This window comes from Prinia subflava, chromosome Z (genome assembly GCF_021018805.1).
Source record: "Prinia subflava isolate CZ2003 ecotype Zambia chromosome Z, Cam_Psub_1.2, whole genome shotgun sequence".
Taxonomy (NCBI): domain Eukaryota; kingdom Metazoa; phylum Chordata; class Aves; order Passeriformes; family Cisticolidae; genus Prinia; species Prinia subflava.
In genome coordinates this window covers 4,862,628-4,890,538 of record NC_086283.1, presented here as the reverse complement: position 1 = coordinate 4,890,538, position 27,911 = coordinate 4,862,628, and the positions used below count along the sequence as shown (strand labels likewise).

Here is a 27,911-nt window from a genome sequence, read left to right as displayed (position 1 = left end):
ACAAGGGCTTAGGACATATCCTGTCAGCAGTAATGGGAAAAATTGGATTAGACAGTCCCTGTGCAGTCCATAAATTGGGTTTTCATGTTAGAAACGTTCTGGCATATTCTTGAGTTTGTCTCTAAATCCTTAGCAACACCTTCAGAAACTAACTGGACTGAAAAAGCCTGCCATATTTTGTCAGAAGAGTGTATATTTGCTTCCTGCAGAAAAGTGATGCCTCTGCAGGGTGGGAGAGTCAAAAGCCATGCTTTCATGTGCAGCTGCATTTATCCCGTTCCAAATGTTGGTGTTCATCCTAGGCTTGTGTTGCTCAGTCATGATCTCTGCAGTTCTGCCTCAGCAAAGCAATTCTGCACAGTGTGTGTCTTAAAGTACAGAACTAGTGCTTCTGCTTGGCAACAGAAGTTGGGGAGAGTTATTAAATTATGAAAACCAGCCTTTGCCACAAATTTCCCCATAATTTCGCTCTTTGTCACTCACGTAGGGGTTTTGTTCCATGTTTGAGCTCAGTGTGATATCACCAAGTTCCTTGTGATTTAAATAGAGGAAGCAAACTGTCAGGAGGAATGCTTGCAGGTATTCCTTCTTTTCTTTATTTGCCTTACAGCAGTGCCTGCAGGCCAAAGCAAAGATTGTGCTGGCAGCACCTGAATAGTTAGTTCCTGCCCCTCAAGTCTATACAGAGAAAGGAATTATTGTTATCTTCATTGCACAAATAACAGCATGGAAAGATGAAGTGACGTGCCCATGGTCATGCTAGGAGTCTCTGGCAGAGCCAGAAAGCAGAGTATTGTTTCCTCTGGTCTGATGCTTTTATCCCAGTGCCATCCTTTTGTGTGACTAGCCACTTTCAGTAATTTAGATTTTTCTGTAATGTCTCCTGGCACAAACGAGCAGCTGGTAAATGGCACTAAATATATGTCTCTTGGATCTCTGCCTTTCAAGATCCTTTTTATTTTTATCACTTACCTTGTGATAGCCAGGTGTCTGTGTAGAGCCTTGTGTCTGGAAGGATCTCAGGATGTGCTCATCTAGCCTGCTTTAAAACCTCCACACACGCCACAGGTTCACCGGGTGATTTTTTCCAGTTCTTCCTTATTTTTGTTCTTAGAAAGCTGCTCCTAAATTTCATAATGTGCTTATGTTGCTCCAGAGACAGCAACCTTTTACTTACTTGGAGACTCATGTTCTCTTTAAGTCTCCTTTTCCCCAGGATAGAACACTCTCAATTCGTAGCTTTCTTAACTTGTGAGTTTTCTCCAAGTCCCTCTTGGATTCACAGTAACAAAGCACTGTGTTTTCCCTGACATTCAGAATGGGGCATGCTGTGGAGCTCCTTCATGTGCTTCCTCCTTCTCCCCAAGGACCTGATAAATCACTTTGCCTGCTGGGAAGCCACGGGTTGAGGGCTTGCCGAAGCAAACAGCCCAGACAAGGTGCATTTCATAGCAAAGCAGGGCATCAAGTCATGCAGGAAGGTTTACTGAGCCAGGGACACCCCCGAGGACTGCCAGGACCCACCAGAAGCCCACAGCTCATACAGCAGCAGCTGATGAGTTGGTGGGGCCAGGAGTAGCCACTGCCAAAAAGAGCAGCCCCAAGGAGAACCGTGAGTGACCAGGAGGGGAAACAGGACATGGTGTGACAGTTTGTGTGGGAGGGTGCACAGGGAGGTCACAGTCTGCTGACTTCAAGGGGACAAGAAATTCAGTTCACCCCACTCATACCAGTTTGATGGAGCCAGCAAGAGAAGACCTCTTGGAAGACCCTACAGCGCTGTCTGGTTCCCAAAGGGGGCCTACAGGAAAGCTAGAGAGGGACTTTTACAAGGGCCTGTAAGGGGCCAAGGGGTAATGACTTTAGACTACAAGAGGGTAAGTTCAGACTAGATCTAAAGAAAAAAATTTTTACAATGAGTGTGTTGAGGCGCTGGCACAGGCTGCCCAGAGGAGTTGTGGTTGTGATGTTCCTAGAAGTGTTTTCAAGGCTTGGCTGGATAAGGCTCTAGGGTAACCTGGTCTAGTGGAAGATGTCCCTGCCCATGGCATTAGGGTTGGAACTAGACAATCTTTAAGGTCTCTTTCAATGCAGACCATTTCTGTGATTCTGTGAAGCTCCATCTTCTTCCTTCTTTCCAAAGGGGCATTGCATGCTCCCATGTTTCATTCTGCAAAGGTTACCCTTTAGGAAGCTGAAGGTACACAAATTTCCCTTGATAGTACCAAGAGGTGTTTTCCCAAGCACCGGTAGTAAAACTTGGATTTGTGCTGACTTTGGTAGTTAGCTTCATCTCAATGACAACCTGAGATTTTAGGTCTAATGGTGCCCATGGTCACACTTAAGTGCCAAAAAGACTAGGCAGGATATCTGAGTTGGCAGCAAGGATGGGATCTGTTAGATTTTTTCTATTTGTCTGCCATTTCCCTTAAAAACAGTAGGAGCCTGGGCAACATTTGCTCTGATCCAGAAAAGCTGTCAGTCTCAAACCAAGGGGTTTATGTAATCACAGGTACATAAACCTTTCCATTTTAGCTCTAGTAATTTTGAGGTTTTACTGATACAGGGGTTTGAGCTAGTATTACCTGTTTGATATATTTTTATTTGTTTTAAGAATTTTATTTCAAGCCTTCTCGTCTTCATTGGGGATGTCACTTATGGAAGAGATCTGGACTGTGGTACTGCAAAGCTGTGGTCATCTCAGGGTCCTGTGCCAAGTGGTGGGCTCATGCCATTCTCCCATTTCTGAATGAGAGGTGAAATAAGAAGAGTGGTGGCATTCAGAGAGACCAAATACAACAGGAAATCCAAAACAAGCTACAGTGGGAGTTACGGGCTTTGCCTTTTCTTCCCTGTGACCTGATGCACCTCTTCAGTAGCTGTTCTTCAAGTGGAAACATAAGGAATTAATTTGCCTGCCTCTGTTTTCACTGGAGTGTTTAGTAATTTGGCTTTAATGTTAGAATTCATCAGCAAGACTGATTGCTGTATCATACAGAGTGGCAGGCTTGGCAGAGAAGGAAATTTCCCACACAGTTTAAAAATGGCCCACAAATTTGCCAGGTTTAGACTTTGATAACAGCTAGGAAAAGAACACAGTAAGTCTTGTATGAAGAAAGGAGCCAATTTAGGAATTTAGAAGGTAAGATGGTAGGGAGCAGGAACCATGAATATTTTACATTTTATTCAGTAGCTGTGGTTTGGCTTTGTTTTGTTCTTAATGGCATGTGGTTTTTAAAAGGAAGTTTTTGCTTAAATGCAAATTAGGTATTAAGTTACTAAATATAGGGAAGGCACTCCTTGATATGATGGGTGGAAGCCAGTCTGATAGATGTGCTCAATAATGAGAATTTTATGGCAAAATGCTGAGCCCTGTGGCTACAATCCAGCAAAATGCTGACAGCAGTGGTAGCGCTCATGCACTTAAAATTAAGCATTTTCCAAAAATGCTTTGATGGATCAGAGCTGGAATCCTTATCACCTTGCTAGGAGTGAATTTATGAGAGTCTTATAAGTCAATAGTATTTATTCTTAGGCTTCGCAACTAAACCACTAATGGAATATAGGGAAATTACAGCTTTTCTGTGGTATGAAGAAATCTGTCTCTGGTCTTAACCACAAACTGTTCCCCAGCTTTCAGAAAAGCTTACTATCTTGATTTCTAGAGGCTCTAGAAAAACAAAATCAGATATTGGAATTCCCTGTGGATCTGCACCCTAAAGGAAGGTGTTTCTTCATGCCTCTCTTCCCTACTCCAAATATTTGTCTGAGATACATATTGGCCTTGAGTGCAAGTACCTGCTAGGGACATGAGGGATGCCTCTTTTTCCTGAGCCCAGGCAACCTGTGATGCCCTAATGTCAGCCTCTCCCTTCTGAGGATCATGATAAATTGCAGCTTAGTAGGAGCTGTCTGTGCAGGACACAGGGCTGATGCTGCTGTAAATACAAATTAATATATGCTAGGCCTGGCAATTGAAAAAAAAAATTCTCAATGAGCTATGGTCAGGGCCAGTCTTGCCAGGCCAATTTTTAATTTTTTTTTTTTCTAGACAGCCTGTAGCTGTATGAAAGGGACTTTGCACCCTGCAAAACACAGGTGAGTGTTTGCAGGAGGTTTCAAGAGAAAAAAATTACCTTGATTGATGTTGCAGATCATGGTAGCCTTCATTATATAGAGTCCTGAAAATTCCTTATGACTGTTGTCTGCCTGTATTCCTGGTAAGGCATTGAATGTGTTTGTTGATGATCAAAGCTGGAGCTAACACTTCCCCCCCTCAAGATGAGTGTGCTCAATGTTACACGATTTTCTCCTGTGATACCTGGTGATGTTTTCCTCAGGCCTTGTGCCTGCGAGTGTTGTGGGTCTGCAGGCAGCTTCCATTCTTTAGGAATACACGTCCCTCATCCATGATTGGCAGGAGCTGGGAGCGTGTCTGTGCAACTCTGTAAATAGAAGGCAAATGCCAAGAATCCAATTTATTTTTTGAAACCATGTGCTTTTAAGAGCCTTGGCAAAGGTTATGTGTTTCTTTGAGATGGCAGTGATATACGATAGGTATCATTAAATATTCTGGCTCTGTTCTAAATGGGGTGGTGTGCACATGAGGAATGACAAGGCAGTCTTACCCCAAAGGCCCTATAGCTTAGTGCCTAGATTTTGGGGTGTCTTTAGGCTATGTTCGTAATCCTGTTGCAATTTTGATATAGGACAGCCCTGAGAGAAAGTAAGATCCTTATGGTGGACTTTTTAGAAGTTTGCTTGGTTTGTGGTGTAGGCGGTGAATTTTTCAAACTTTGATGCAGTCTGTGAAAGGGAGCAGAGAAAGGAGTGCCAGAGGTGAATAGAGCCATGCTCTACTGGGCTGCCTCCACAAAGGCAGGCACTTCAGCAATATTAGAATATCAGAATCTTAGCAATATTTTGTTAGGGCAAAATATTTTGTGAATGGCAGAGCTTTCATTGGTTGCATCCACTGTCCTTCAAGGAACAAGTGTTGAGTCCTGCTGTCTCACAATTAACAACATATTTTGATTAAGAGGAAAAGACAGCATGCAAACATTTAAAGCTATGCATTTGTTTTCATAATTTATACATAAATAATCAGTACTTGGTCTTAATAACAAAGAACATTGTACAGATTCATTTTTATAACACAAATTATTTCAGGAAGGATTTCAGTAGTGATTTTTCACATGCAGCAAGGCATTTGTTGCTATTTTTTCTTTTAGTACCATTTTACAGGAGTAGCAAAGTATCATTGAGAGTTCATCTAAAGATTTACCATAAGAAGCCATAGGTCCTTACGGTGGATCAGTTGATGTTACCTTATTGCTGTTGTTTCCTCTGTTTTCTCTCTCTGCTGATTCTCTTGCAAGCTCCTTTAGGAGATACTCAGAGAAAAAAAAGCCTTGAATTATGTGAATTTAGTGCAAACACACCTCTCCTTCCCCTAAACACACTGGAACTACTGCCAGAGCATAGAGTGTTGAGCACAGTAAATCTTGAGGCCTTAGATCACATTGGTGCGTAGCCAGGCAGATCTCCTGAGCTGTTGCAGAGATCAGAAGTAAGAGATGAACCATCATCCCTGTGCTAATGCAAATTGCATTAGCAGATTACTTCTGTTATTTCTCTAATATGAGTATGAATTGAAGGTGTTTTTTCTGGTTTGTATCTACCAACACAAGAGCACTTCTCTGTAGTGAGAGTGTTGGTATTTGAAAGCATTGGGTTAGTAGTGTCCACAAAGCCACAGCATCCATACTGCTCCTTGCCTTTAGCTAAGGTACTTTTCTGGTATCTTAGGTCCAGGGATTAGAAGCCTAGCAAAAAGTTACCTGAGGAAAGCTTTGTCGGAGAAAGAACAGGCTCCTCAACACAATTAGGCACCAACTGGGGTTTCACTTTCCATGAACCCAGCCCTCTGTCCAGCTGGGAGGCAGCAAGGGCTTGGGAGCACCTTGGCCATGACCAGCTTGGGTGTCAAGTCCTGTCCTGTGTGGAGCTTAAGGGTCTGTGTTGAATCTGGCAGGATCCAGGATGGGAGCCACCTGAAAGATCACCCCTTTTCAAATGAGATAGATCTGGTTGCTTGGGTTGGTCATGGATTCATATTGCAAAAATGGGGCCCTGCCTTCTGTCAGAGCCATGGAGTGCTTCTGTGGGGTTCCTCTCTCTTGTTTGACCTGCTTTGTTTCAAGATGCAGATCAGGGCACCTCAGGTTTCAGAGGCATTTAAAATGTCCATTCAGACTGCAAAGAGATCTAAGACCTGGCACCTCAGGGGTTCATCTTGGGATCTAGAAGTTCTGAAGAAATGCTATATATTCATTGCCAAAGCAATTTGAAGACTGTGTTCTCATTTTGATATTTGATATGTGAAAAGGACTAACATGAAGTCCCCATCTACACAAGAGATGCCTTGGAGAATCATTCAAAAGAAGATGATCTCCATATATGAACAGTGTTTTAGGAATTGGCTTCTACTTGGTAAGTTGTTTGGATTTAATCTAATCTTGGGGCTAACATTTACCTCTTTGCCTTATTTAGGGCCTATGCAGGATTCAAATCTCTTGAAATAGCTCAGATAGAATAGAAATGGCATTTAATGCTTCTTAGTACAAGGACCCTTTTTTCCCTGGACTCAGTTTTCAAAAACATTTGCAGCCACCTGCAAACTTGGGGCCCGGCCTGTTTACCTGGCTAGCCAGGCGTGGTTTGCAACTCTTAATTCTCAAGGGACAAAGAGTTTTGAAATCCATTATCAGACAAACTTGAGTACACTTTGAGATATGAAAAATTTGAGCATAAAAGTCAAGTTATGGCTTAAATATTAAGTTCTGACCCTGGCATAATATTCACAGTAAAAGTACCCTTAAGAGAGCCACTGAGTGTTAACCTGCTCTAAAAGTTCCTATGTAGAAATGCAAAGGAAGGAGATAATACAGTGAAAGCATTATTTTTCCTTCCCCGTGCAGTGTTGCTATTTTAATATCTCTGTAATTTTTAAATTTAAATTTTTAAATTTAACCTACTGCTTGAAGCCACCTGCAATTTCACGATGCCCTTAGTGTGACTTGGCGAATAAAGCAAGTCTTGCTTTAAATGCTTTATAAGTCACCAAAGGCCTCAGAAAAAAAATTAGAAACTGAGTGAAAAGTTACAATATATCACGCTTTTGAAGTGAAACCAGAGTTACTTGTCTTGTGGTTACTCTTCTAATACGGGTTTTATTTTCTTCAATTATACCTGGTTTTATTAAGTACATTAATTATGACATAACTGTTTGGTAATATAATAACAGGTAAAGGTTATGGCTTTGGAACTGAGTGAGATAGGGAGCCAGTAGCTGTTGTTCCTGCCAGAATGAAAAATACCAAAGCAAAAGTAATTGGCCTGGAGAGAGCATTAGATAGACCATAGAAAGTAGAAACTGGATTATTTGTTTTGTCTTGGTACAGTGGTTGCTCACCTGATAACATTAGTTTCTCTTAAAACATAATTAGCATTTTATTCCACTAAGCATTATTGTATGTTAGATATTAGTGGGACACAGCACAGTATGTTGTAAATATGGCCTTTGGTGCCTAGATTGCTAATTCAGTGCTAATGTCATTATCAAAGGTTGCACAGGAACAATGTCCTAAAATGTCTGTTCCTCGTGAAATAATTTTCTGTAGTTATTCAGATGTGACTAATGATGAGTCTTCCGCAGAAACTTTAATTTATTTATTTGGAATGTCCCCTTACTCTTCTTACGAAATGTTAGAAACAGAACAAAAGTATTTTATTAAAAAAGAAAAAAAAAAAAAAAAAAAAAAGGAAGAATCAGTTTTCTATGCTTTGCTTTGCTTCCTGATTAATTTTTGGTCTCAGGAGAGCAAAAATGTACATTGGCAATTTCACACCTTGTTACATCTTCTGTTTGCTTTCATCATATGCATGGCTGTTTTCATAACTGGCAAACATAAACATAAATGATGTAATATCCCTCTTTGATCTTGACTGTGTGGCTGAGAAATTAATGCATATCTGCAGAACATGAGCAATTCACAATGTACATCCACCTTCTGTTGTGTCAAGGCAGGGATTTGAACAAGACTGCTGTCTGTTTACATAAGAAACATGAGATATTACAGCTTTATGTATCTTGACTCTTACGTGAATTTATTTTTTACCTGTTGTACTCCAAATGGAAGGGCTCTGTGGTTTGACTTCTTTGTATTAAGAGGAAGCTGCCCTTGCAGAAGCAGTGACCTTTGAAAAGCAAGTCTTAAGTAATCCTTTTGTTTTTCTGAGATCATACAGCACAGTATCCAGTTGCAGGCTTTTAAGATGGAATGATTGCAGACTTTGTCCACTTGCCTGGATTGGATTACATTTTGTTTGACAAAGAAAACTCTAAAATACTTATACCTTCCTTCCTTCCCTTCAGAGCATCGTAATGTCCGTGCATTGAGGATGCAGAGTAGTTGCTGTATCATGCCAACACCACTGGGATTTATTGAATTTACTTAATTGGCCTTTATCTCACGGTTACACTTTAACACTTCTTTTGAAGGAGATTCAAAAAGGATACGGTTACTCCTAATTTACTTCAAGAGTTGGGTTACTCATTTTCTTATCTTCCATCCATTTCCCGGTAGAGCAGAGCATTTGTAAGCCACAATTGAACATTTTAGAGACTTGCACACACAGAGATTTAAGTCCACAAGGCTGCTCACGAGCCAAGCTTTTCACAAACACTTTTTAGGGAGAATGCTCTGGTTTAGGGGTGTAGCAAGTTTGATGGGTGTGTTTGGGTGGCTGGTGGTGCATTTTGTGTTGTACTATGCTGGTGCGAGTAAAAGAGAGTTAAACTGCCCTGAACCTCCTAGGGAAAGGTTTTGCAACATGGGTTGGGAGCACTTACATTGTTTTCTTGGCTGTCAAGCACTTGTGAGCCTCAGTCCTATAATCACTTCTGGAAATCTCAGTGAAGTGGATGAAAAATCCACTGTTTGACCAACTGATTTTGATACTGGGAATTGCATGATTTTCACCCTCCTGAGAGGCATTCAATACCAGGGAGGGCTGAGGTTTCCCCTCACTGCTCTTCTCAAATTTACTTTTACTAATAAGAGTTTAAAATAGTTTAGTGCTCAGCACTAAATGCTGGATGCTCTCTATCCTGCCAGACCTCTGCTGCCAGCTCTGTAAGCATGAGATAGGCGTAGCAGGGATTTGAGGGCATTGAAGATCAGTCCCAGAGGGCATAGGTCCTTTTTTTGAGTACTTTGGTGACTCCTCCCTGTACATGGTAGCATCTAAGTGGCTCATCATAAGTGATCAGCATCATCTATTTAATGAGGATTGTACAGTCTCGTTTTACTTGGCACTACCACCACACAGTAAGGCTTGTGTCATGGGTTAGCGCTGGCCAGATGTTAGTGCACCCATGAATATATGTTTTTTCTCTAACAACTCCTGTGGGATGTGATCAGGAACAGAGCAGAGCAGGCTTAAATCTTGAAAACAAAAAAACCCACCAAAACTTTATTAATTACATAAGAACAGGGACAGAGATACTCTTAAACACACACAGAGACAGAAATAAAAACTTCTTAGAACATTTCTTCTCCCAGTTTCTACCTCCCCACCCATCACTCTTCACAGACCAACCCTTGGGTTTTAGATCAAACAATCACCACTCAAAAACAAACTAATCTTCAATTCAGCAAGGGAGAGAGGAGTCTCTCTCGCACCACAGACTGTTCCTCAGAAAACACGGGTCCACCCTTTATGTGTTCCCATGTCACCCGTGGCACCGCCCAGAGAGGTCTGCCAGGGTGACACTCTCTTTTTCCTATGTCCAGCGCTCTCACCGCTGTCCACAGGCTGAAAACTGCATACAGGGCTCTTTTAAGGATACTTGCATGCCAAGCTCTCCCCTTTTCACCCAGGGGCCGGGGTTCTAGGAGCAGGTCTGCCCTGAGGGCAGAGGGTGCCACCTCACCCTCCCCCTCTCTTCTCTGCTCGCTACTCACTTCAAGTGCCAGTCACTGTAGCAAAAGCAAGGGCAGCTGTATCCACCCAAAAATGCAGTTTATGTTCAAAAGAGACTCAAGTTCAGTCCATGGCTGACATTATGCAAGAAAAGTCCAGCTCCAAAGGCTACTCCTCTCATTCTTTGCCCATCAGGTTCCTTCCAATCGTGCTTTATCACCTCGGTCCCAGGCCGCTTCCTTCTCTTTTTTTTCCAAAATCACCAGTCATGAGAATCAATGTCTAAGAAAAGTTTCTTTCTGCCAAGCAAGGGTTAACAGCTTCTATCTCCCAGCAGGGTGCAGGCTGAGGCACTCCCAGGCTGGGCAACCCCCACGTGGCTGGGCACCTTCTCCCGGAGTTTGGGGGTGGAGGGGGGTGAGCATACACAGAAGGCACTTCCACAGTTTTCCACCCCTCCATCCTGGACGGGGCAGTTCAGTTCCAGTCCTGTCCATTCTCTTCTCCCCGCCGGGGGGCTCCGGCTTACCTGAGCCGACCACGTGTTTCCCCTCCCCCACCCAGCCTCGTGGCTGGGCAGGGGAAGGAGGCTGGAGACGTCCCTCTGCTGAAACCGGGATCTGAAAAGAGGCCGAGCCCCCCAGACTCCTGCTTTTAACTCTTTGTGTCCTCAGAGGCGTGTCCAAACCTCCGAGTGACCAATCTAGGTGCCAGCAGAAGAGCTGATCACTGATTGGACTGCCCACATCCCCCTGGAAAAATTCACCTCCCCCCCAACCACGACAGCTTGTTATGCAATGCCCCTGAAAACTGTGTAGCTCTCTTGCATCAGAAGGAGCTTCATTCTGTTTTAATGGAGCTCACTACTCACTCTAACTCCTTTGAGCTTACACATCTGGCCATACACTTGTGCACAGATCTTGTATCTCAAATGCACAACTCAGCTTGCTGGGCACATGTATGCACAGTGCATATTTAGGCACCTGGGTTGATTACAGAAATTCATTTACCAGGTTAGCAGTTTGTATTTAGGTTGTTATCTGCTTTCACATAGCCCAAAAACTTGTAGAGGACATCAGTCGGGGAGGGGTAAGGTGACTTCTGCAGATGAAAAATTGCTGGTGACCACCATGCAGTGCCTGTGTAAATAATATGATCATCATTCAAATCAAGGTGGTCTTTACTCGGTCAGTGGAGCAGTTGTGAGCACAGTGGTGGATGCACAGTTAAAAAGCAAACATTGTCTGTACAGCTTGATGCCAGCTCTCCAGCAGAAAACAGTATGGAAATAGCCAACACCTTTCAGGATCCTTCAAGAGACAAGTGGGGAAAGTAAACAGGAGTGTAAAAAACTAGTGCTGAAGCAAGACTGAGATGTGGGAACTTGCTATAGCAGAGAAGTCTTGCTGCTAGCCTTCAGTCCAAGAATAATTGTCTGGAGCGCTTCCCTTACTTTTTGGCTTCAAATCAGACCTGGAAAAATGAATGTATTTGTTGTCTTTATTTTACTTAATGAGTTGGGGGGTTTTATAGTGTTAAGATAATTAGCTAGTCCTGCATATAGAAGAATTTTTTTTCTGTAGTTCCAAATACATTTTGGAAGATGAAGTGGGGTTGTTTGCTGCTGCTATTTGCTTTCCATTCCCCCTATGGCCACAAAAGCCTTTGCCCTGGGTCTCCTCAGGCTCCCTGTCATCCATGCAGGAGCTGGCTTGTGTTGAAGATGAGTTAAAGTCCCTCATCCAGGCATGACCTCTTTTTTATCTCTGTAGAAGCTGCTCTTGGCCCCACAAATGGGCGACTATGGACTTCTCCCATCTCTTTTTGTTTTCACTCAGTGTTGTTTCCTAATCCCTGGCATGAAATACCTGGGGTGTTAGGGTTGCATTGCCCATAGCAACTTTTGCTAGAGAGCTGGCAGGGGTGGCAGCAACCACAACTTAAAAAGTCTCTGCAGACATCGGACTGAATACAAAGGATCAAGCCTGTTTCTGATGCACGTGTGTGCTGCAAAGGACAGATAACCTTTCAGGGCTGCATCTTAAAATAATGAGCAGAGCTGGTATGGCTGCTCTCACGCTGTGGCTTCCCCAAGCACAGTGCGAACTTCCGAACTGTGATTGCCATTAAAATCTTTTGCCATTTGCAAGGAATTAGCATCACTATGTGAGCTGTAACACCCCAGTGATATTTATGGAGAGCAATTGAATTATAAAGGAATATTGTAATATTCCTTGCTTCTGGAAGGAGGGGGCTGAAAGATGCCTAGGCTTAAAATCCAAAAATAGTTAAGGAGCCCATGTAATCTAAGGTCTTCTGAAAAATATATGCCTTGAAAGCAGGCAAAAGAAAGCAAAACATAATCAATATGTAATTCTGATAACATAGACCCCTGACACTGAAAAGAAAAGGTGTGGGGTTGATGTGTTTGAACACTGCTTGAAAAGACGGAGTTGATGTGTAAGCTGAGATAGTAGTTCACGGTACTACTTTGATTTGGTGGTCATGCTACAGCAGATCTGTGCAAGTCCAGTTGTTAAAAATGGGCAAATACCACCAAAGTAAAAACAGACCCCACTGATCTGCAGTAGCTAAGGATAGTCTTGTTAAATATTGAGGATGCACTGATGAGTTTGATTTTGGCTGAGGCAGACCATCTTACTAACAATGGTTTTCGTCTGTTCTGTTTTTCTCCTGTCTTGCAGCACCTTCTCCAGTCAGTACTGTGAAAAAAGGGAAGATAACTAAAAATAGCATCTCCCTTTCCTGGCAGGAGCCAGATCGACCCAATGGCATCATCCTGGAATATGAAATCAAATATTTTGAAAAGGTGTGATGGACTGATTGCGAGCTTCCCAAGTACCTTCTCTTTATTGTTTTCTTCTTTTAGTTGTTATTATTATTTGAGTCATGGAAGGGAATGGAGAGATTTTATGCGTAAATCAATGTCAGATTGATTTTTGCAGTAAATGATTAGGAAGACTTGAAATGAGGCTGTTGTTTTCCATTAGTGTGCCACTTCTCTTGAACAAATACATTAAATCCACATGCCAGATTCCTCTCCAGCCTTATCACATTAAGATAGAGCCTTCTCATTTGTTAAAAATAGAAGGGGTTGGGGACTGAGCATCTGCCTCCTCCCAGAAACATCCAGCAATCCCTTGCCTTTGGTGTTTCAATTTCTCACTTGATTTTCCATCCACTGTGAAAGGAGAGGAAAAGAGGGTTGTAGAGAGAGATTGTATGTCCTCTGATACGCAGAAGGGCATCTTGGCTCAAAAACTTGCCTGGGTTTTCCACCTCTTTCGATTTAAGGGGAAGCAAGTTTCCCCACAAAAATTCCCTCTCTTAGTCTTCATTTCAAATGGTGGCTTGTTCTCTTCCTGCAAAATTAATGTCATCTAAATAAAAATGGTTACAAATGCACTTTATTAAAGTAGTGTATTTTGAGTGATATGGCCTTAAATCTGTGGAAATCTTAGATTTTTAAAAATCAGGTTTTCAGGATTTGACTGAATAGCAAATTTTTTTGCCTTAGCTGGAATGGTAAGGTGTTCTTTTTTTCTCGGAAACATCCAGGCTTTCTATGTGAAAACAAGAGAAAAATAGTGAAACTGAGTCACAATTCACTTTTTTAGGGGGATTGAATTTCTGTTTTAAGGCAGATATTCTGTTAGCTCTATCTGTGATCCAGGTGAAATCGATCAACATGGACCAGGACTAGATCTTCACTCCTTCTGTCTGCTTTCTCTGACTGTGGGAAGGACCTGCTCAAGCAATCCATGCAAACAGGGGAAAGAATTGAATAAATCTTCTCCATCAAATTTGATAAAATCAACATTATTTTTGCAGATGAGGGAGCTTGTGAAATAGATATGTGAGTGACTTAAACAGGGCTGAAGATTAAAGTACACAACAAGAATGAGGTTATTTTGTTGCTGCAAATAACCCATTACTAATTATTTTATTAACTTGTTTGAATGACTGTTTGGGTACATTGAATCCTTGCCATGGAATGGCTTGGAAAAAATAGCTTTTAGAAACAAAAGAAGGTAAAGCAAATAATTGAAGTGAAAAAAATTGTGTATTTCTTCATTTTCCTTAGTTTGTTTTCAAACAAATTGGCATGAGAGGAGGCTTAAAATGTTGTATTTGTAGTCCAGAACTAGTCTAAAATAGCTTCAGCAAATAGTTCTTCAAGAGTGAGTCCTCTGTGGAGAGGTAGCTCCAGACAGTCCAAGTTTATGCTGTCTTGATTTATTTTCTTCAGGCTGAGAGTGAAGTTTATTGTTTTCCATAGAAAAGCTCAAGAGTCCAAGTCTTAGCAGAAGCCAACAAGGTATTGAAAAGTTAACTGGCTGACATACAAGCAAAGATCTGACCTAATATTCACTTACTGCTTTTTAACCCATAGTTGAGATAGGTTGGGGATATTGCCCTTAATCCATTTTTTGTTGCTACTATAATTTATATCCCCTCCATTTTCAGCCCTTCATAAGGGTAAATTCACATTCGTTTCCAAGGGACAAGAATGATTTTTATTAAATGTTTGGGAAAACTGAGTTTTGTCAAACTGCATTCCTGTAAGAGGGAATCACTCCTTAATAAGAAAAAAAGGGCACATATATATTTGTGTGTGTGTCCTTACACATTTCTCCAAAACAGGCTACAATTGAGAAATTTTGTAATCTTATATTTAAGAAATTCCTTGTGCCTTAGCCAGGCACATTGCTGTCTGTGGGAAGCTGGCCATTAAATTAAAAAGAAAAAAGAAACATGAGCTCAGATTCTAAGAGCTATCCAGAAATCTTGGTAAGGAACTACTAAAAACTCTGGTTTAACTCATAGTAATTTGGATCTGAGAGGATATGGTGAATAAAAAGCAGTTTCCAAATTTGTAGACCTTAATTTATGAGCTCTTGTCTAGATTATGTGTTACAGTAAATAATTCTAAGAGTAATTGCTTAGCATTTCAACAAAATTTTAATCAAAGAACTGGAACTGTTTCACATTAGAAACTGATGCAGATGAAGATTTATTTCAGCAATTTTTCTTCAGGTTCATTGCTTCAGAAGAACAACGCAAAAATTAGGTATTTTCGTAATACCTGATAGGAGTTTTGGTTTATTATTCGCTTCCCAAGATCTAATTGGTGGTTCTAGAAATGCAGGCATAAAGTTGTACAGTGTGTAGTATATTATTCTCTTTTAGGCCTATTTACATTACTGGGAAGCTATTTTGGTGTAAATCAAAATCCCTTTTTAAGGTGATGGGACTTGTTTTATCTTCCCCGTGCCTTGGGATTGATCTTTGTATGATAAACCTTTCCATTCCCCAGGCTGTGTACATCCTGAGCAGTGGAAAGCTGCTCCTACTGCAGATGCCAGTTGCATGCCTCGTAGAACCATTGATTATAAAAGAGAAAATCAGGTCTCACAGTCTGTATTGCAGGAATGACCTTCATAGAGGGGGTTTTGAGGAAGAAATCCTCAAAAATGCATACTTCGGTCATCTTTTGTAGTGTTTCTCTGGGGGTTGATACGAGTCTGTCTTCTCTGAGAGCCACTCTTTATGTGTTTGAACTGTGTGTTTTTGGGGGGGTGTTGGGAAAAGGACCAGGAGACAAGCTACACCATCATCAAGTCCAAGGAGACGACGATTACGGCGGACGGCTTGAAGCCAGGCTCGGCGTACGTCTTCCAGATCCGAGCGCGGACAGCTGCCGGCTATGGGGGCTTCAGCCGAAGGTTCGAGTTCGAAACCAGCCCAGTGTGTAAGTCTTCTTAATTACTGTCAGCCCGTGTCTCTGCAACACTTACCAGAAACAAGTCAGGGGATCGATACCTTTGCAGAGAGCGCTTCCTTTTATTGGCTTCATCCCTCGGCTTTGGAAACACTGGGCACATCGTGACTCTGCACTTGATGTATCTGTCCTTTGCTTCCTCATGGTGAGGCAGGAAATCTTCAGGCTTCAGAAATTTATGGCATTCCAGGCTTAGGAAAATCCTGTATTTATGGGAGCCTGGTGTAAGAGAGTCTTTTCTGTCAGGAGGGATAGAGGGGATTTAAGGGACCTGCTCCTTACAGGCTGTCTGTAGAGGATGCTGAACTCTCCTAAATATCTACATGTAGGGGGAAAAACCCTGAAATGGTGCCTCTCTGCAAGGGGAAGAGTTGAACTAGTGTTAGTGTCTTTTGTGTATTTTGGGGAAAGTTCCTGTCAAGTTAAAAAATTGTTTCTGTTGGCTGCCAATGCCACAGCCTCAAGAAAAGGAGGGTGACTTGTAATCAGAAATGGAAAAAATGTGCGCTGCAGGTGCAGGACTTCTTCTTGGCCTGATACATTTGTGGGTTTTAAAATTTTCTTTAATTTTTTTTTATGAATCTGATTATCCAGGGCTGGATTCTGGAACAGATTCCGTGGCAGGGTGAACTCGTGAGGCTTATCTGCTCTTTCTACTATGTTCAGGCACAGCTGTGGGGAAATTGGTTTTGTCCCAAATACAGAATTTTGCCAAGGTGTCCAATACAATTTTGTCCACTAGAAAATAAGTCTTCTCTCTTTTAGTTTGTACAGCTGTCATTTATTAATATTTGTACTGTATGCATGGAAGAGGAATTTTGTGGTGGAAATACACTGATCATTCCTGTGGGAAAGAGACCATTTTCTGTGTTTTCCTTGGGAATTTGAATTCATTAATACTTTACTGTTACTCCAGTTTTATTTAAAATTCATCATCTTTGAGAAGAAGGTGGTGAGTTGTCTTTTCAGTGCATGCTACTTTTGAAGTGATAATAGATTTTGAAGGACTTGTTATACACTTCCAAATGTAGCTGTGGAGCCAGTGATTAAGCTAATACAGTGAAAATTGCATCACAGTGCAAATATTAATGTAGTAAGGACAGTCTATTTAATGTATTTCGTACTGTATTAATGATTAATTGTGCCCTATAAGTAGCAACCAAATCATGTTATGCCAAAAATTATTCTGTATCATTTTTCTCAGCTGGAAAGTTTGTGGCTTAGAGTTGTTTGAGTAATAGTGTTCTGGTCTATTAATGAGTAACACATGAAATATATGCACATTGTATCTATTATCTATGATCCAGGTCCAAAAATAATGGCACTTTCGTAAAGCCCATCATGTAAGTATCTGTGTTAATCAGGACTTCTGGAGGACATCGCGTGGAAATATTTTTATACACTAGAAATTCAGTGGGTCATTTAGTTACACCCACATCCCAGTCTTTTTCACATTTTAAAGGCAGAGGAATAGGTACTTCTCTGATATTAAGGGGTTGCTGGCATAGTCAGAGGAATACCTACTACATGGTCCCCAGTTTGGGAGCTGGGAGTTGTCCATCTGTTGGACTCCAGCTCTGGCTGAGACCAGACTTAATCAGATACTTTAATACTGGATAGCATTGAAATACAATGTAAGCCTCAGTTTGCATCTTGCAAAATGCAGCCCTGTTTGACATTTAAAACCTTACAAAAAGCCTTTTTTCCCCAAAGCCCTATATAAAGTCAATATTAGTGTCAGGAGTGTGACCAGACTCCCGCTGCTTTCCAGCACATCCTGGAGATTTTGAAAGCAAGCACAGATCGAAGTCTCACTGCTACATCAGTGTACAAACCTGAACTTCTTGTTAGAGCCAAAGCAAATGATTTTTATTCAAGCACAGATGAAAACCTTTCACTGACTGTTCTGAGAAACAAAAACACTCTCCAAGTAGTTTGGAATGAACAACAGGTTTTGTTTCCAGTTCCCAAGGTTTCTATAGTTATATTTAGTACATTTGGAGGAATTATACAACAACAGCTGGAGAAATGCAATGGAGGAAAGCTATAAGCTGTTTTGGACTTTCCTCTTTTTCCAGATTTTGGGAATTTTTGCATATTTCTCTCTGCTTGTGCAATTCTGCAAAGCACCATGAAACAGCCAGGGCTTCAATTTTGAGCTTTTTTTAATTATTATTTGAATGGAAGGCATTGCTGGGTGTACCCACTTGTTGCTTCATTCTTTCTAGATGCCACCAAGCTCATCTAGCCCCAAAAACTAACCTTGCCAAGAGCTGGGTTTTGGCTGGTTTGGTGAGCTAACCTAGCTGGTCTGCTGGGCAGGAGTAGGGACATATCACCGAGCTGCGAAGGGGTAATGCGGGGGGCGGTGTGTGTATCCCTGACTTTAAATGGCAGCAAGCCCCAGCTTGGCTTATGAAGTCAGGCTTTTCATCTGTCATAGATCACAGCAGAATTTATCTCATTTCCCCATCCCTTGAGCTGTGCAAGAAAACACCAATCTCTGCTTAATGTTCTCCTTTAAATGTTTTCCTTTTTAATTATTTTGTCAAGAAAGCAATAAAACACCATCTTAAGGAGCCCTCATAACTTTGTGAGGCTAATAAAATCTCAGGATGGTGGCAGGGGTTTGGAGCAGTTAACGTTGAATATTTAATGTATCAGGACCAATCCTTCTGAAATCACTCTGCTGTACCAGGTCCACCCCACTCACTGTTAAGTACCAGAGAGCTCCCAAATTAAGATCTATTGAAGCCCAGTAAAGATCAATGTTTAATGCCATCCTTTCTGTCTTTCCTTTCCTTTAACAATTGATATGGGACTATATTCAGTTATTTTATAGCCTTCATAATGTTAATCCTGTGCTAAGGACCCTTTTTTAGTTCAGTCATTTAGTTAAAGGCTTCTTCAGTACACAATCAATTCCTGCTGCTCTCTGGGGTGGATGAAGCTTCATCCTGGGCTGGCACGAGGTTAAGAGCTGTAATGAGGTTTTCCCCCACAGAGCAGTGGTGCCTGTGCCAGGGAGCTGGTTTTGCAAGGAGGATGTGAGATTTGTACCCTGGGGTGGTTATATTTGTGCAGCTAAATAAGGTGGCAGCAAAGAGGGTGAGGTGAGGAGACTTTGGTTTCTGCTTGGGGAACCCCACATACCAACCCCTGGAGGGAATGGGCTCCTTCCTCTGCCATGCAGGGCAGATAAACAAGATACAAGTGGTATTCGCATTGCCAATTTACAATCTACAGGAGCTTGCTCACCTGCTCTTACTTGACCCATGTCAAAACTCAGTTCTCAGTCAGCTCTCCTAACCTTTCTGTTGGCATCTTTATCACCAGCTTAGTCTCCTGCCTTTTGGTAGGAGGGCTCCTTCCAAGGCATGGACTGGAAGAGTTTTGCTTCCCCAAGTTTTGGCCAATAAAAAGACCAACCAGTGTATGTGTCTTGACAAATTCCTGTTTTATAGAGGGCACCTTATGGACATGTGATAGAGATGCCACAAGGAGCTAGTTTACAATTGTTTATAGCGTCTTGAAGTGCAGGTCATTCTTTATACCTTGTCAATTTTGCTGGTGTCTGTTAGTAATAATATTTCATAAATATTCTCTCTGAGTGTTGGGTTTTCATCCAAATGAGAGCCTGTTGGGTTTTCATCTTTTATCTCTGATTTCTAGTGCAGCTAACTCAGGGAGAAAATCTTGAGTTCACAAACTCAAAGGCTGCATTCTGAAGTGCTTTGGTTTCTGAATTCAGCAATGAGATGCAATCTCGTTGGGTTTTTGGCTTAGTGTTGCGTGTGGTTTTGTTTCCTTTCCACCCATATCCTTTCCAAACTAGGAACAGACAGTAAAAGGGGGAAAACACAAACCGTAAAAGAAGAAACGAACTGGTAAGACTTGAAACTTCACTGGCAGCCTCACTAGAAAGATTCAGATGAGTGCTGACTGTCATTTTAACCCTAATCTCCATTTTCTGTTTCTCATCTCAGCAGTAGCTGCATCCAGCGACCAGAGCCAGATTCCTATAATTGTTGTGTCTGTAACAGTGGGAGTCATTCTGCTGGCTGTTGTTATCGGTTTCCTTCTCAGCGGAAGGTAAGAGAAGAAGCTGTGTATTTACACTTCCTCAACTTCTGTAATAACTTTTATCTGACCAGCCGAATGGTGTGATTTAGGCAAAAGCAGCGTGTGAACAAAGCTGTCAAGCGGTAGCACTGTAAAACAGCACAAGGGTGGACTGATTGATCTGTTTGGACAAGCAGGAGTGACAAAGGCACTCTCACAGATGTAGTTCACTTCCCAGTGATTTTCATCTGTGCATAGGCTGGCCCTGATTATTTGACCTAATTTTCGCAGTAGTGTTTTCACATTCCTTTAAAAATAAACAGAACATGTTATTACAGGTAAAATATCTTCACCCCCATGTGTTTGCACTCAGAGTTTGCAATGGACTTTGCTCATGGAGAAAACTTGACTTCAGGAAAGCACTTGTGAAGAAAATGAGAATGAACCCACTGACATGGCCAAATGCCCCACATTTTGGTCAGATCTGGATTTCATTTCTCATGTGTAGGATACTAATGGGTTCCCCAAGTGTTGGTAAATCATACAGAGAGCTTCCCCCACAGAGGGAAACACTCTGCTTTAAACCATCCCATTGACTTCTCATGTGCTTAAACATAGGCAAGTGATGAAAGGCTGGGCTGTACCATCTCTGACAACTCTAATGGAAGTTGATGGAATTTTTTGATGAACAAGAGATTGTGGTACTGGGGCAAAATCTGGCTTGTATCAGGATAGGTTTGTACTGCAACATTAAACTTGCTTGGCAGCCAGCATGTAAGGCACTTTTTTCATATTCTCCATGTATATTATTACATTTTTTTAGTGGCAGTAGTCAAACAATGCAACATTCTTCGTGCATTTGCAAAGTATACCGAGCAATGTGAAGTACTCCACAAAGCAATGAAGTACATCTGCTGATAAGGCTGAATTTGTTTTCAGTGCAAAATAAACACTTATTCTTCTAAGGTACCCATCAGCCCACAGTTGCTTTTATCATACAGGTCTGCCTTAAGCTCAGGTTCTTGCAAGGTGGCTGTAAATTACAGGATATTGTAAGCATTAAGAGATGTTACAGATGCAGAGGAACTGCACTGAATTTGGTGGCTGAGGGTCTTATTTCCCAGAGGAGGTAAGGTATCAGTGTGCAAATGCAGAGCAGTGGAATCCTGCCAGGCTGAGCAACTCTGTCTCCAGGCATAAGGCATCCATGGAAGGACACGGACACAGTTATTTCCTGTCTTGAAAGGTAAGTGTGCTGCCAGACTCATCTCCAGTCAAGGTCAGAGACTGACAGTCTCTTCCAGCTCAGCTGTTCAAGCTCCTGTTGTCTGCTTTGAATGACTTGTTGGGCTTAAAAAAGGAAAAGTAAATGCTCCTGTGTGCATGAGAAGAAGGCAGCAGCGGAGAGGAGTAAGCGGGGTGAGTCAATGGCTACAGGCAATTCACACCAGGGCCTACAGGAAAGCTGTAGTCAAAAGACGTGGCTCTGAACACTCTAGAAAGGATTCAGGTCTCTCCTTAAAGGCTAGAGGTTATGATTGAAATTCCTCTTCTGTCAGAGCAGGCAGATGTGCACCTTGTCTCCCCCCCTCCCGGATGTGTGCTTGTATTGGTGTAAACAGGAGAATGCATGTGTGGCTGTAAGGAAGCTATGGATGTAACCTGGCACCTCTGTGAGGAGGGGTCTGGGGGTGAATGACAGGTGGAGGAATGTATATCCCTCTGTGGCCACAGGGAATCACAACTGTGTGGCTGCCAGTAGCTCCTGCTCTTTCCACAGTTGCTGGCAAGGGCTCAGTACCCCTGTGAGGAGGCTGTACTCTTACAGGTCCTCTTTCACTGCTACTCTCTCTAGTCTCAGCAAGCAGTTGCAAATCCTGAGCCATTTGTCAGCAGTTCTCATTAGTTACATCTTTCTGTCCTCTTGCCTAATGTGCTTTCCAGGATGTGCTTCCTCTTAGCTCTTTATCTCTTGGCATGCTTATAGAAGCCCTTGTCTCCTTTGACTAGAGTTTTATTGCTGCCTCTGCTGCTGCCTTAATCCTCCTACCTTGTACTTACCCTTCCCTCTGTGGACCTCCGGGCAGCTGCAGGTTTCTGGGACCTCCGTGGTGCCACGCTGGATGTCTGGGAATAGCAGACACAGGGAGCTGAGCTCCTAATCCATTTTTATCTTTTCAACACTTCCCCTAGCTGAAGAGACCACAGTCCTCATTGGGAGCTGGTGCAGAAGCCTCCCGCACCAAGGTTTGGTCCATTATTAGAAAATTGACTTCAAAACCACAGGGCTTTCCACCAGTTTGAGTTCCTATGAATTTTAAAGTCCGTCTAGTACATTGAGTGACTCGTGAGAACAGCAGGATAATCCCAAAAAATCCAGAAAGATGACACACAATTTGAAATTAAACAAAGCAAAACAAAGAAATTGCTCTGGTTTGAAAGAAAGCAGAGATGCCAGAGAGATGTGTTACTCATGCTGCTTTGCCTTGGATATGGATTCAAGACAATTTGTGGAGTAACTCTCCTGCTGTGACAGTAGGGACAATAAACGTGTTCCAAGTCATGGGATTATCCCTTTCTGAAGCAGTTAACCTGTTTCTGGAAGATGTTTTCCTATTAAACCTCTGGAGTGGTTATGTTGTTCCAGTGCCTGGTTCCAGGGGGCTGCATTTTCTTTCCTAATTCTTTCCTGTATTTGCTATTAGGAAAACATCTATTTTGAACTCCAGCTGGAATCACCACTGCTTGCCACACCAAGCAATCTGTGCAAAGCCCAGGCTCTATCTTTTCTGTTGATACAAGAGAGCAAGAGAAGAAGAAAAACCATCTTGCTCTGCCACAATGAGGATGGAGCCTGGCCAGCTCTTGCCAATAGGCAACTTTGTGCTGGCTTCAGGGTGCTCCCAGGTCCCTGAGAGGCCCTGGATGCCTCAGGGTATTCCTCCCCAGGATGCTGTATGGCACCTCTTTGCACCTATCCTCCCAAGTCCCAGGCTGCAGCAAGCAGAGGCTTGAGAGCAGTTCTGCAGTGCCAAGTGAATGGTGTCCTGCTCTTGGCAGTTCTGAAAGGAGTTTCCAGTCGAAGGGCTGAGAAGTTTGCTGGAGTCTGCAGGCTTTTTATTTTTTGCTAGGCTCCCAAAGGCAGGACCACACCTCTTCCCCTATTTTTTGCTTTCAAGTCTCTGCAGTTTTCTGGCTTATTTTGAATGAATGTAAGTAACAGCTTGGCATTTCCTGTTGGCAGCTGGCCCTAAACCAAAGGTCAGTTGAACAGTCGTGGTGGCATTTCCACATGTCAGCATCCATCTGTGGAAATGCACTTTGCGTCTGAAGCTGGAGATTCCTGGGAATTTGAAACTAAATGTGCTTTGCCCTAAACAATTAAGCTGCATTTCAGAGCTGATTTACTTGCAGATGCTCCAGAGAACTTCCTGTAAATAACACGTCCTCTGACCAAGGTCATAAATGCCAAGCCAAACAGCTGATCACTTTTTTAAGTTATCAAGGGCATATTAATAATATAGCAATCAGGATTACAAATCAAAGAGATCCACTAAATCAGACTGTAGTTGTCTCAGGATAAAAAAAAAGAAATGGATTGAAAATCTATTATTAAACTAGCCACACGTACTGAATTAAAGAACACAGAGTTGTTATTATCTTTGTTTTGTTAGGATTATGTGTTCTCAAAAGTGCAGTGCATTTTACAGACAGAGCAAAGCTATAAATTTTGCTTTCCTGGCATTGCTTGAATTAGATGTCTATCACCATTATTGTTCCTGACTGAAGTATGTATTAATCTAAAATCATTACTGACTTCTGCTTTAAAGTCTGTGTCGGACAGTCCAGTGACAAAGATCTTTGCACTCCATCTCACAGGGAGCAGTAAAGTGCCTCAGTTGTTGTTGCATCAGTCTCTTGTTGTGTGGCATCAGTCTTTTTGTCCCTACAAACTGAGGTAAGGAGCCAGATTTTCAGCAGTTTGGGGAGGAGACCAGCTGCTCCAGAGCTCCAGCTCCTCTTTTGTCCTTCAAACCCAGCCCTCTTTGCAAAACAAACAAGGTCTTAGGGTGAGTGTTAAGAGTTGCTGGTCCCTCCAGTCCCCCAAGCTTTCAAACTTCATAGCACTAAACAAAAGCATGAGCTTTTACAAAGTAAAGTGGGCAAGATATTAGGTCAATGCTGTGCATGTTGCAAAAGCTGTTCAAAACAGCCAAGTCAACTGTGCATTGCATTTATAGCCAACCACCCATTATGGATGACCTTTCCATCTCAAGTGATCTTGCAAAGAACCAGAGGGAGCTTTTCATAGAACTTAGGGAAAAAAAAATTGAAGCAACAAAAAGCTGCCAGTTGCCCTGTGTCATGAATATATAGAAAGTCTCCTTCTGGCAAGGAACAAGCCTCCAAAAGACAAAGCAAAGACAAATCTTGCCACCTGGGTATTGGCAATTAGAGGCTCTTACACCAGCGTATCCATCCTTGACCTTAGCTGATTCAGACTTATAAATATCTGTGCTTGTGGTGGCAGAGGGCTACTTTCTGGACACAAATATGTGCATCGTGTTAAAAAGTGACTTTCAGGGAATAGAGAGGGTAAAAGATTGTGGTGGATATCCTAGGTCCTGAGTCTGTGTTTACAGACTTCTGTGATGTGGAAGGTCAAAATGGATTAATTTTTCCACAGTCTCTCCCCATCCTATTTTCCAAGTTGTGTCAGGGCTTAAAATAGTTTACTTTTTCAATATTTCCTTAGGAAATGGGAGACAGTCTATAGATAATGGTTTTCATAGAGAATTTTTCCATCATGAGTCACAATTTTTGTTAGCTGAGACTTTTTAAAGGATTTTTATCTCTACATTCTTGCCTGCTCTTCCTTCTTCCTGCAGGACATTGTCTCCTGTGATTTATAGCCACTTTATTATGCTGCCTACTGCCAAATATTCCCTACGATTCACCTGACAAGAGGAAGGATTTTGTAGAGGAAGCTACTGCTCTGCCAAGTCAAAATTCCCATCCACCAGGAGCAGGCAGGGTCTGGTCCTGCTTCTGCTGGGGTCAAGGCTTTTTCTGCTTCTGTCCTATTAACAGCCTCTTTGCTGGTACATTTTTCTGGAGAGGAGCAGCACTGGTGTGCAGCTCTCTGAAGGGAGGGTGCTCCAGTGCACAGGGTCAGACCTTCCTAGCCCCTGTGGACGTCCCGGTGCCCGTAACACCCGTCTCTATCATCCTGTCAAGATCAGCTTGTCAAATTTGGCTGCTCCAACACCTCATTCCTCTTCTTTTCTAAACACTTTCTGGCTTAGTGCGAATTCAGCAGGTTCCACAAGGCAGTCTGTGCTCTGCAGTTTTGAGATGGGTTTAAGGACCCAGGCTAATCTGCCTTCAGATGACTTTAGCCCAGACAGAAGGTGAGAGTTGACCAAATCTGTAATTAAGCTCCAAGTTATTTCTGAGCTCCTCTGGCAGCAGCCAAGGGAATGGGCTGGAAGGACTGTGATGAACAGATAAGCAACCAGCATAAGCTTTGTCTGAGCAGAGAAAGTGGGGGGTAGTGCAGCAGTAAGTGGTGAAATCTCCTCGCCTTCTTGCAGGTGATTTCTTTGATGGTATTATGCAAGTCCTATTTCTGCTTGGAGAAAGGAACTGGGCTGCCCTTCAAGCTGGATTTTGTAGCAGCTTGAGGCCCCTGCTGAGCACCCTTTGTGTGTGTAGTCTTTGAAAGAGAGATTTTACAGTGTCTCTCTGGGCTGTGGAGTGGGTAGAGAGTGAAGAAGGAAGTCAGACTCTGGTCCTTCTGCACTTCTGAATATGTGGATATTTCACCTTGCTTTGAAATCAGAAGCGTGACCTCTCCTGGGACTTCGCCATGTAGCAGCACTTGGCCTCTTATCTAGAAAAAAGGTTATCACTGCTTTCTTATGTCTTAGACATAGAAAAGTATAATGCCAGAGGTCTTTCCAAGTGCAGTTCCTTTCCCTGAAGACGTTGCTTTCCTTCCCCATAGTGACTGCATACCTATCATCTGCTTGGCCTTCTGCATTCTCAGTTTTTCTCAAACAGTGCAGAGACACACTTTAACTAGGATAGCTCAGCAGGAAGAGCAGGTGACTCCTTAAACATTTGTATATTTTGGGACGAAGTGGGAATATATTCCTAGAAGCTTACAGTGTGTAATGCTACTTCTCTGATGCTCAAAGCATGTTGACTCAGGAATTGCTAGGTGTAGCACTGGCCTCCTCACCTGGAGATGCAGGGAGCAATCATTACTATCACTCAAGGCTGTATGAAGGGTTAGAAAAACTTTCCCAGGCACCCTCAAGTATTTCAGTCTCTAATTGCAAGCCTCTGAAGAACATCCCATTAGAACAGCTTATTAAAAGCAACAAACGAGACTTTCATTTATCATGATTCCAGGACTTCAACTTACAACCCTTAAAAGCCACATCTATATATGGCATAGCCTCTCTGAATTCTATCTAGACATTAAAAATGTAGTTTAATTCCAAATGCTCTAAGGGTCATCTACAGACTTGTGGTAAATTAATTACATTAATTGCAGGCACAGTTGCTGGGGCCCATGATATATATGCATTTCATTAACCAAGCCCAGGGTTTGAAACAATGCCAAGGGTGTTGATAAGTGCTCCTCACACAGGTTTATTAAAGTTTGCTCTCTGGACAGTTGGATTTGCAAACCATATAAGCTTTGTGGGGGTCACCTTAGCTAGAACTGGAGGAGTGTTGTCTCTGTGTGCCTGAGATAACTGAGAGCAGCAGAGTTGGGCTGGCTGAGGAGCAGGGCAGTGCCAGGAGGCCACAGAGGTCCTGGAGGTGTCACTGAAGCTGCAGGCTCCTCTACATTTTTTTTTCCATCTGCAGCTCTTTCCTTGAAGTCAGGGCTAGAAGCAGGTGTCACACCTTGTTTCAAGCAAGCTTGGCTTTTGGAGATGGTGTCACCTCAGAGCCTGTTCTTTCCCAGCAAAGGGGATTTAACACTGCAGGTATTTTCTCAGTGACTTTTGCTGTTATGTGGACATGTCATCTGTTATCCTGAAGAGGGGCTCCTGACCAGTAGCCCCCACTCGCTCTCCTCATAGTTTGCTGGTTGATTCAGTGAGGTTGGGGGAGAGTTTGCAGATTAAATTGATGTATGCAGTGCTGGGTTCAACTCTGCTCTCCAATATAGGTCAGTTTTCTGGCTAAAGATCTTAAAACCCTGGAGAGGTCTGGCTGTATTCCATTAAACGGGATTTTAATCTTATCCACAGCATTTGATCTTGTCTGGAAGGCTTTTGCTTTCAGCTCCTCAGTTTCTAGACTAAGAAAGCCCCACAGGAAATGAGGAGGTGGGGACTGAGCCCCTCCTAGAAGCCATCAGGCACCCAAATCTGATGGCCACAAGATGGCTTTGCTCACGTTTAACATTGGTTCTATCTGCCTCGCGATTGTTATATTTTGAAGTTTATCTGCCAAATCAAGCCATCCTTTTAACACAAGTAGTAATAAATCTTCCTTTGTCCTGACTGTTCAGGCCAATTAGTAAGTTCACTTACCTGTCCAAGTGCTCCTTGGACCAGAAAGTGAATTTTATTGTCTGCTGATACAGTTTAGTTTGTTTCTAGAACTCAGGATTGCCCCTCATGCTAAACCTCAGAGCATTTGACCATAAGTGCACAGCTGATGGGTTTCTAGGAGGAAGGCTTCACTGAAGTACATGTCTCTTGCACCTGAATATTTCTTTTTTACTCCATATAAAGAGAGTAAGATCTGAAATGCTCTGGATTCAATGCAGGCAACTGATTTTGTCTCAGAGTAGTCCTGTTGCAGTTGAGGTCTCAAAGAATTTTCTTTGTTCAGGGAAGCACTGAGCTCTTTTCGTTTTAAGGAGGCGGTTGCTTTGCAGATTAATGGAACAGTTGTTTGGAAAACTTTGACTGGGCATGCTGAGTGGTGTGGAGCTGTGGGAAGGTCTGGTGGCAGCAACCATTAGAAAATGCCTGGGGGAAAAGGGCCTCCTGGCTGAAACATAAGCTGAAGGGTCACAGCCAAACTGATC

General features: G+C 42.5%; 1 protein-coding gene across 8 annotated transcripts in view; it reads left to right on the top strand.

Moving 5' to 3' along the window:
• The window catches only part of EPHA5 (EPH receptor A5), a 196,147-nt gene that overhangs the window by 134,289 nt on the left and 33,947 nt on the right, over positions 1-27,911 (top strand). For 4 of the 8 annotated variants that reach the window (XM_063422494.1, XM_063422492.1, XM_063422489.1 and 1 more), the window contains 3 exons: positions 12,693-12,817; positions 15,601-15,760; positions 19,780-19,882. In XM_063422494.1, coding sequence (XP_063278564.1) covers positions 12,693-12,817; positions 15,601-15,760; positions 19,780-19,882 — 388 coding nt within the window. Of the gene's footprint in view, positions 1-12,692; positions 12,818-15,600; positions 15,761-19,776; positions 19,883-27,911 lie in introns of all 8 variants that reach the window. The other 4 variants (XM_063422493.1, XM_063422491.1, XM_063422488.1 and 1 more) reach the window with 1 other exon arrangement.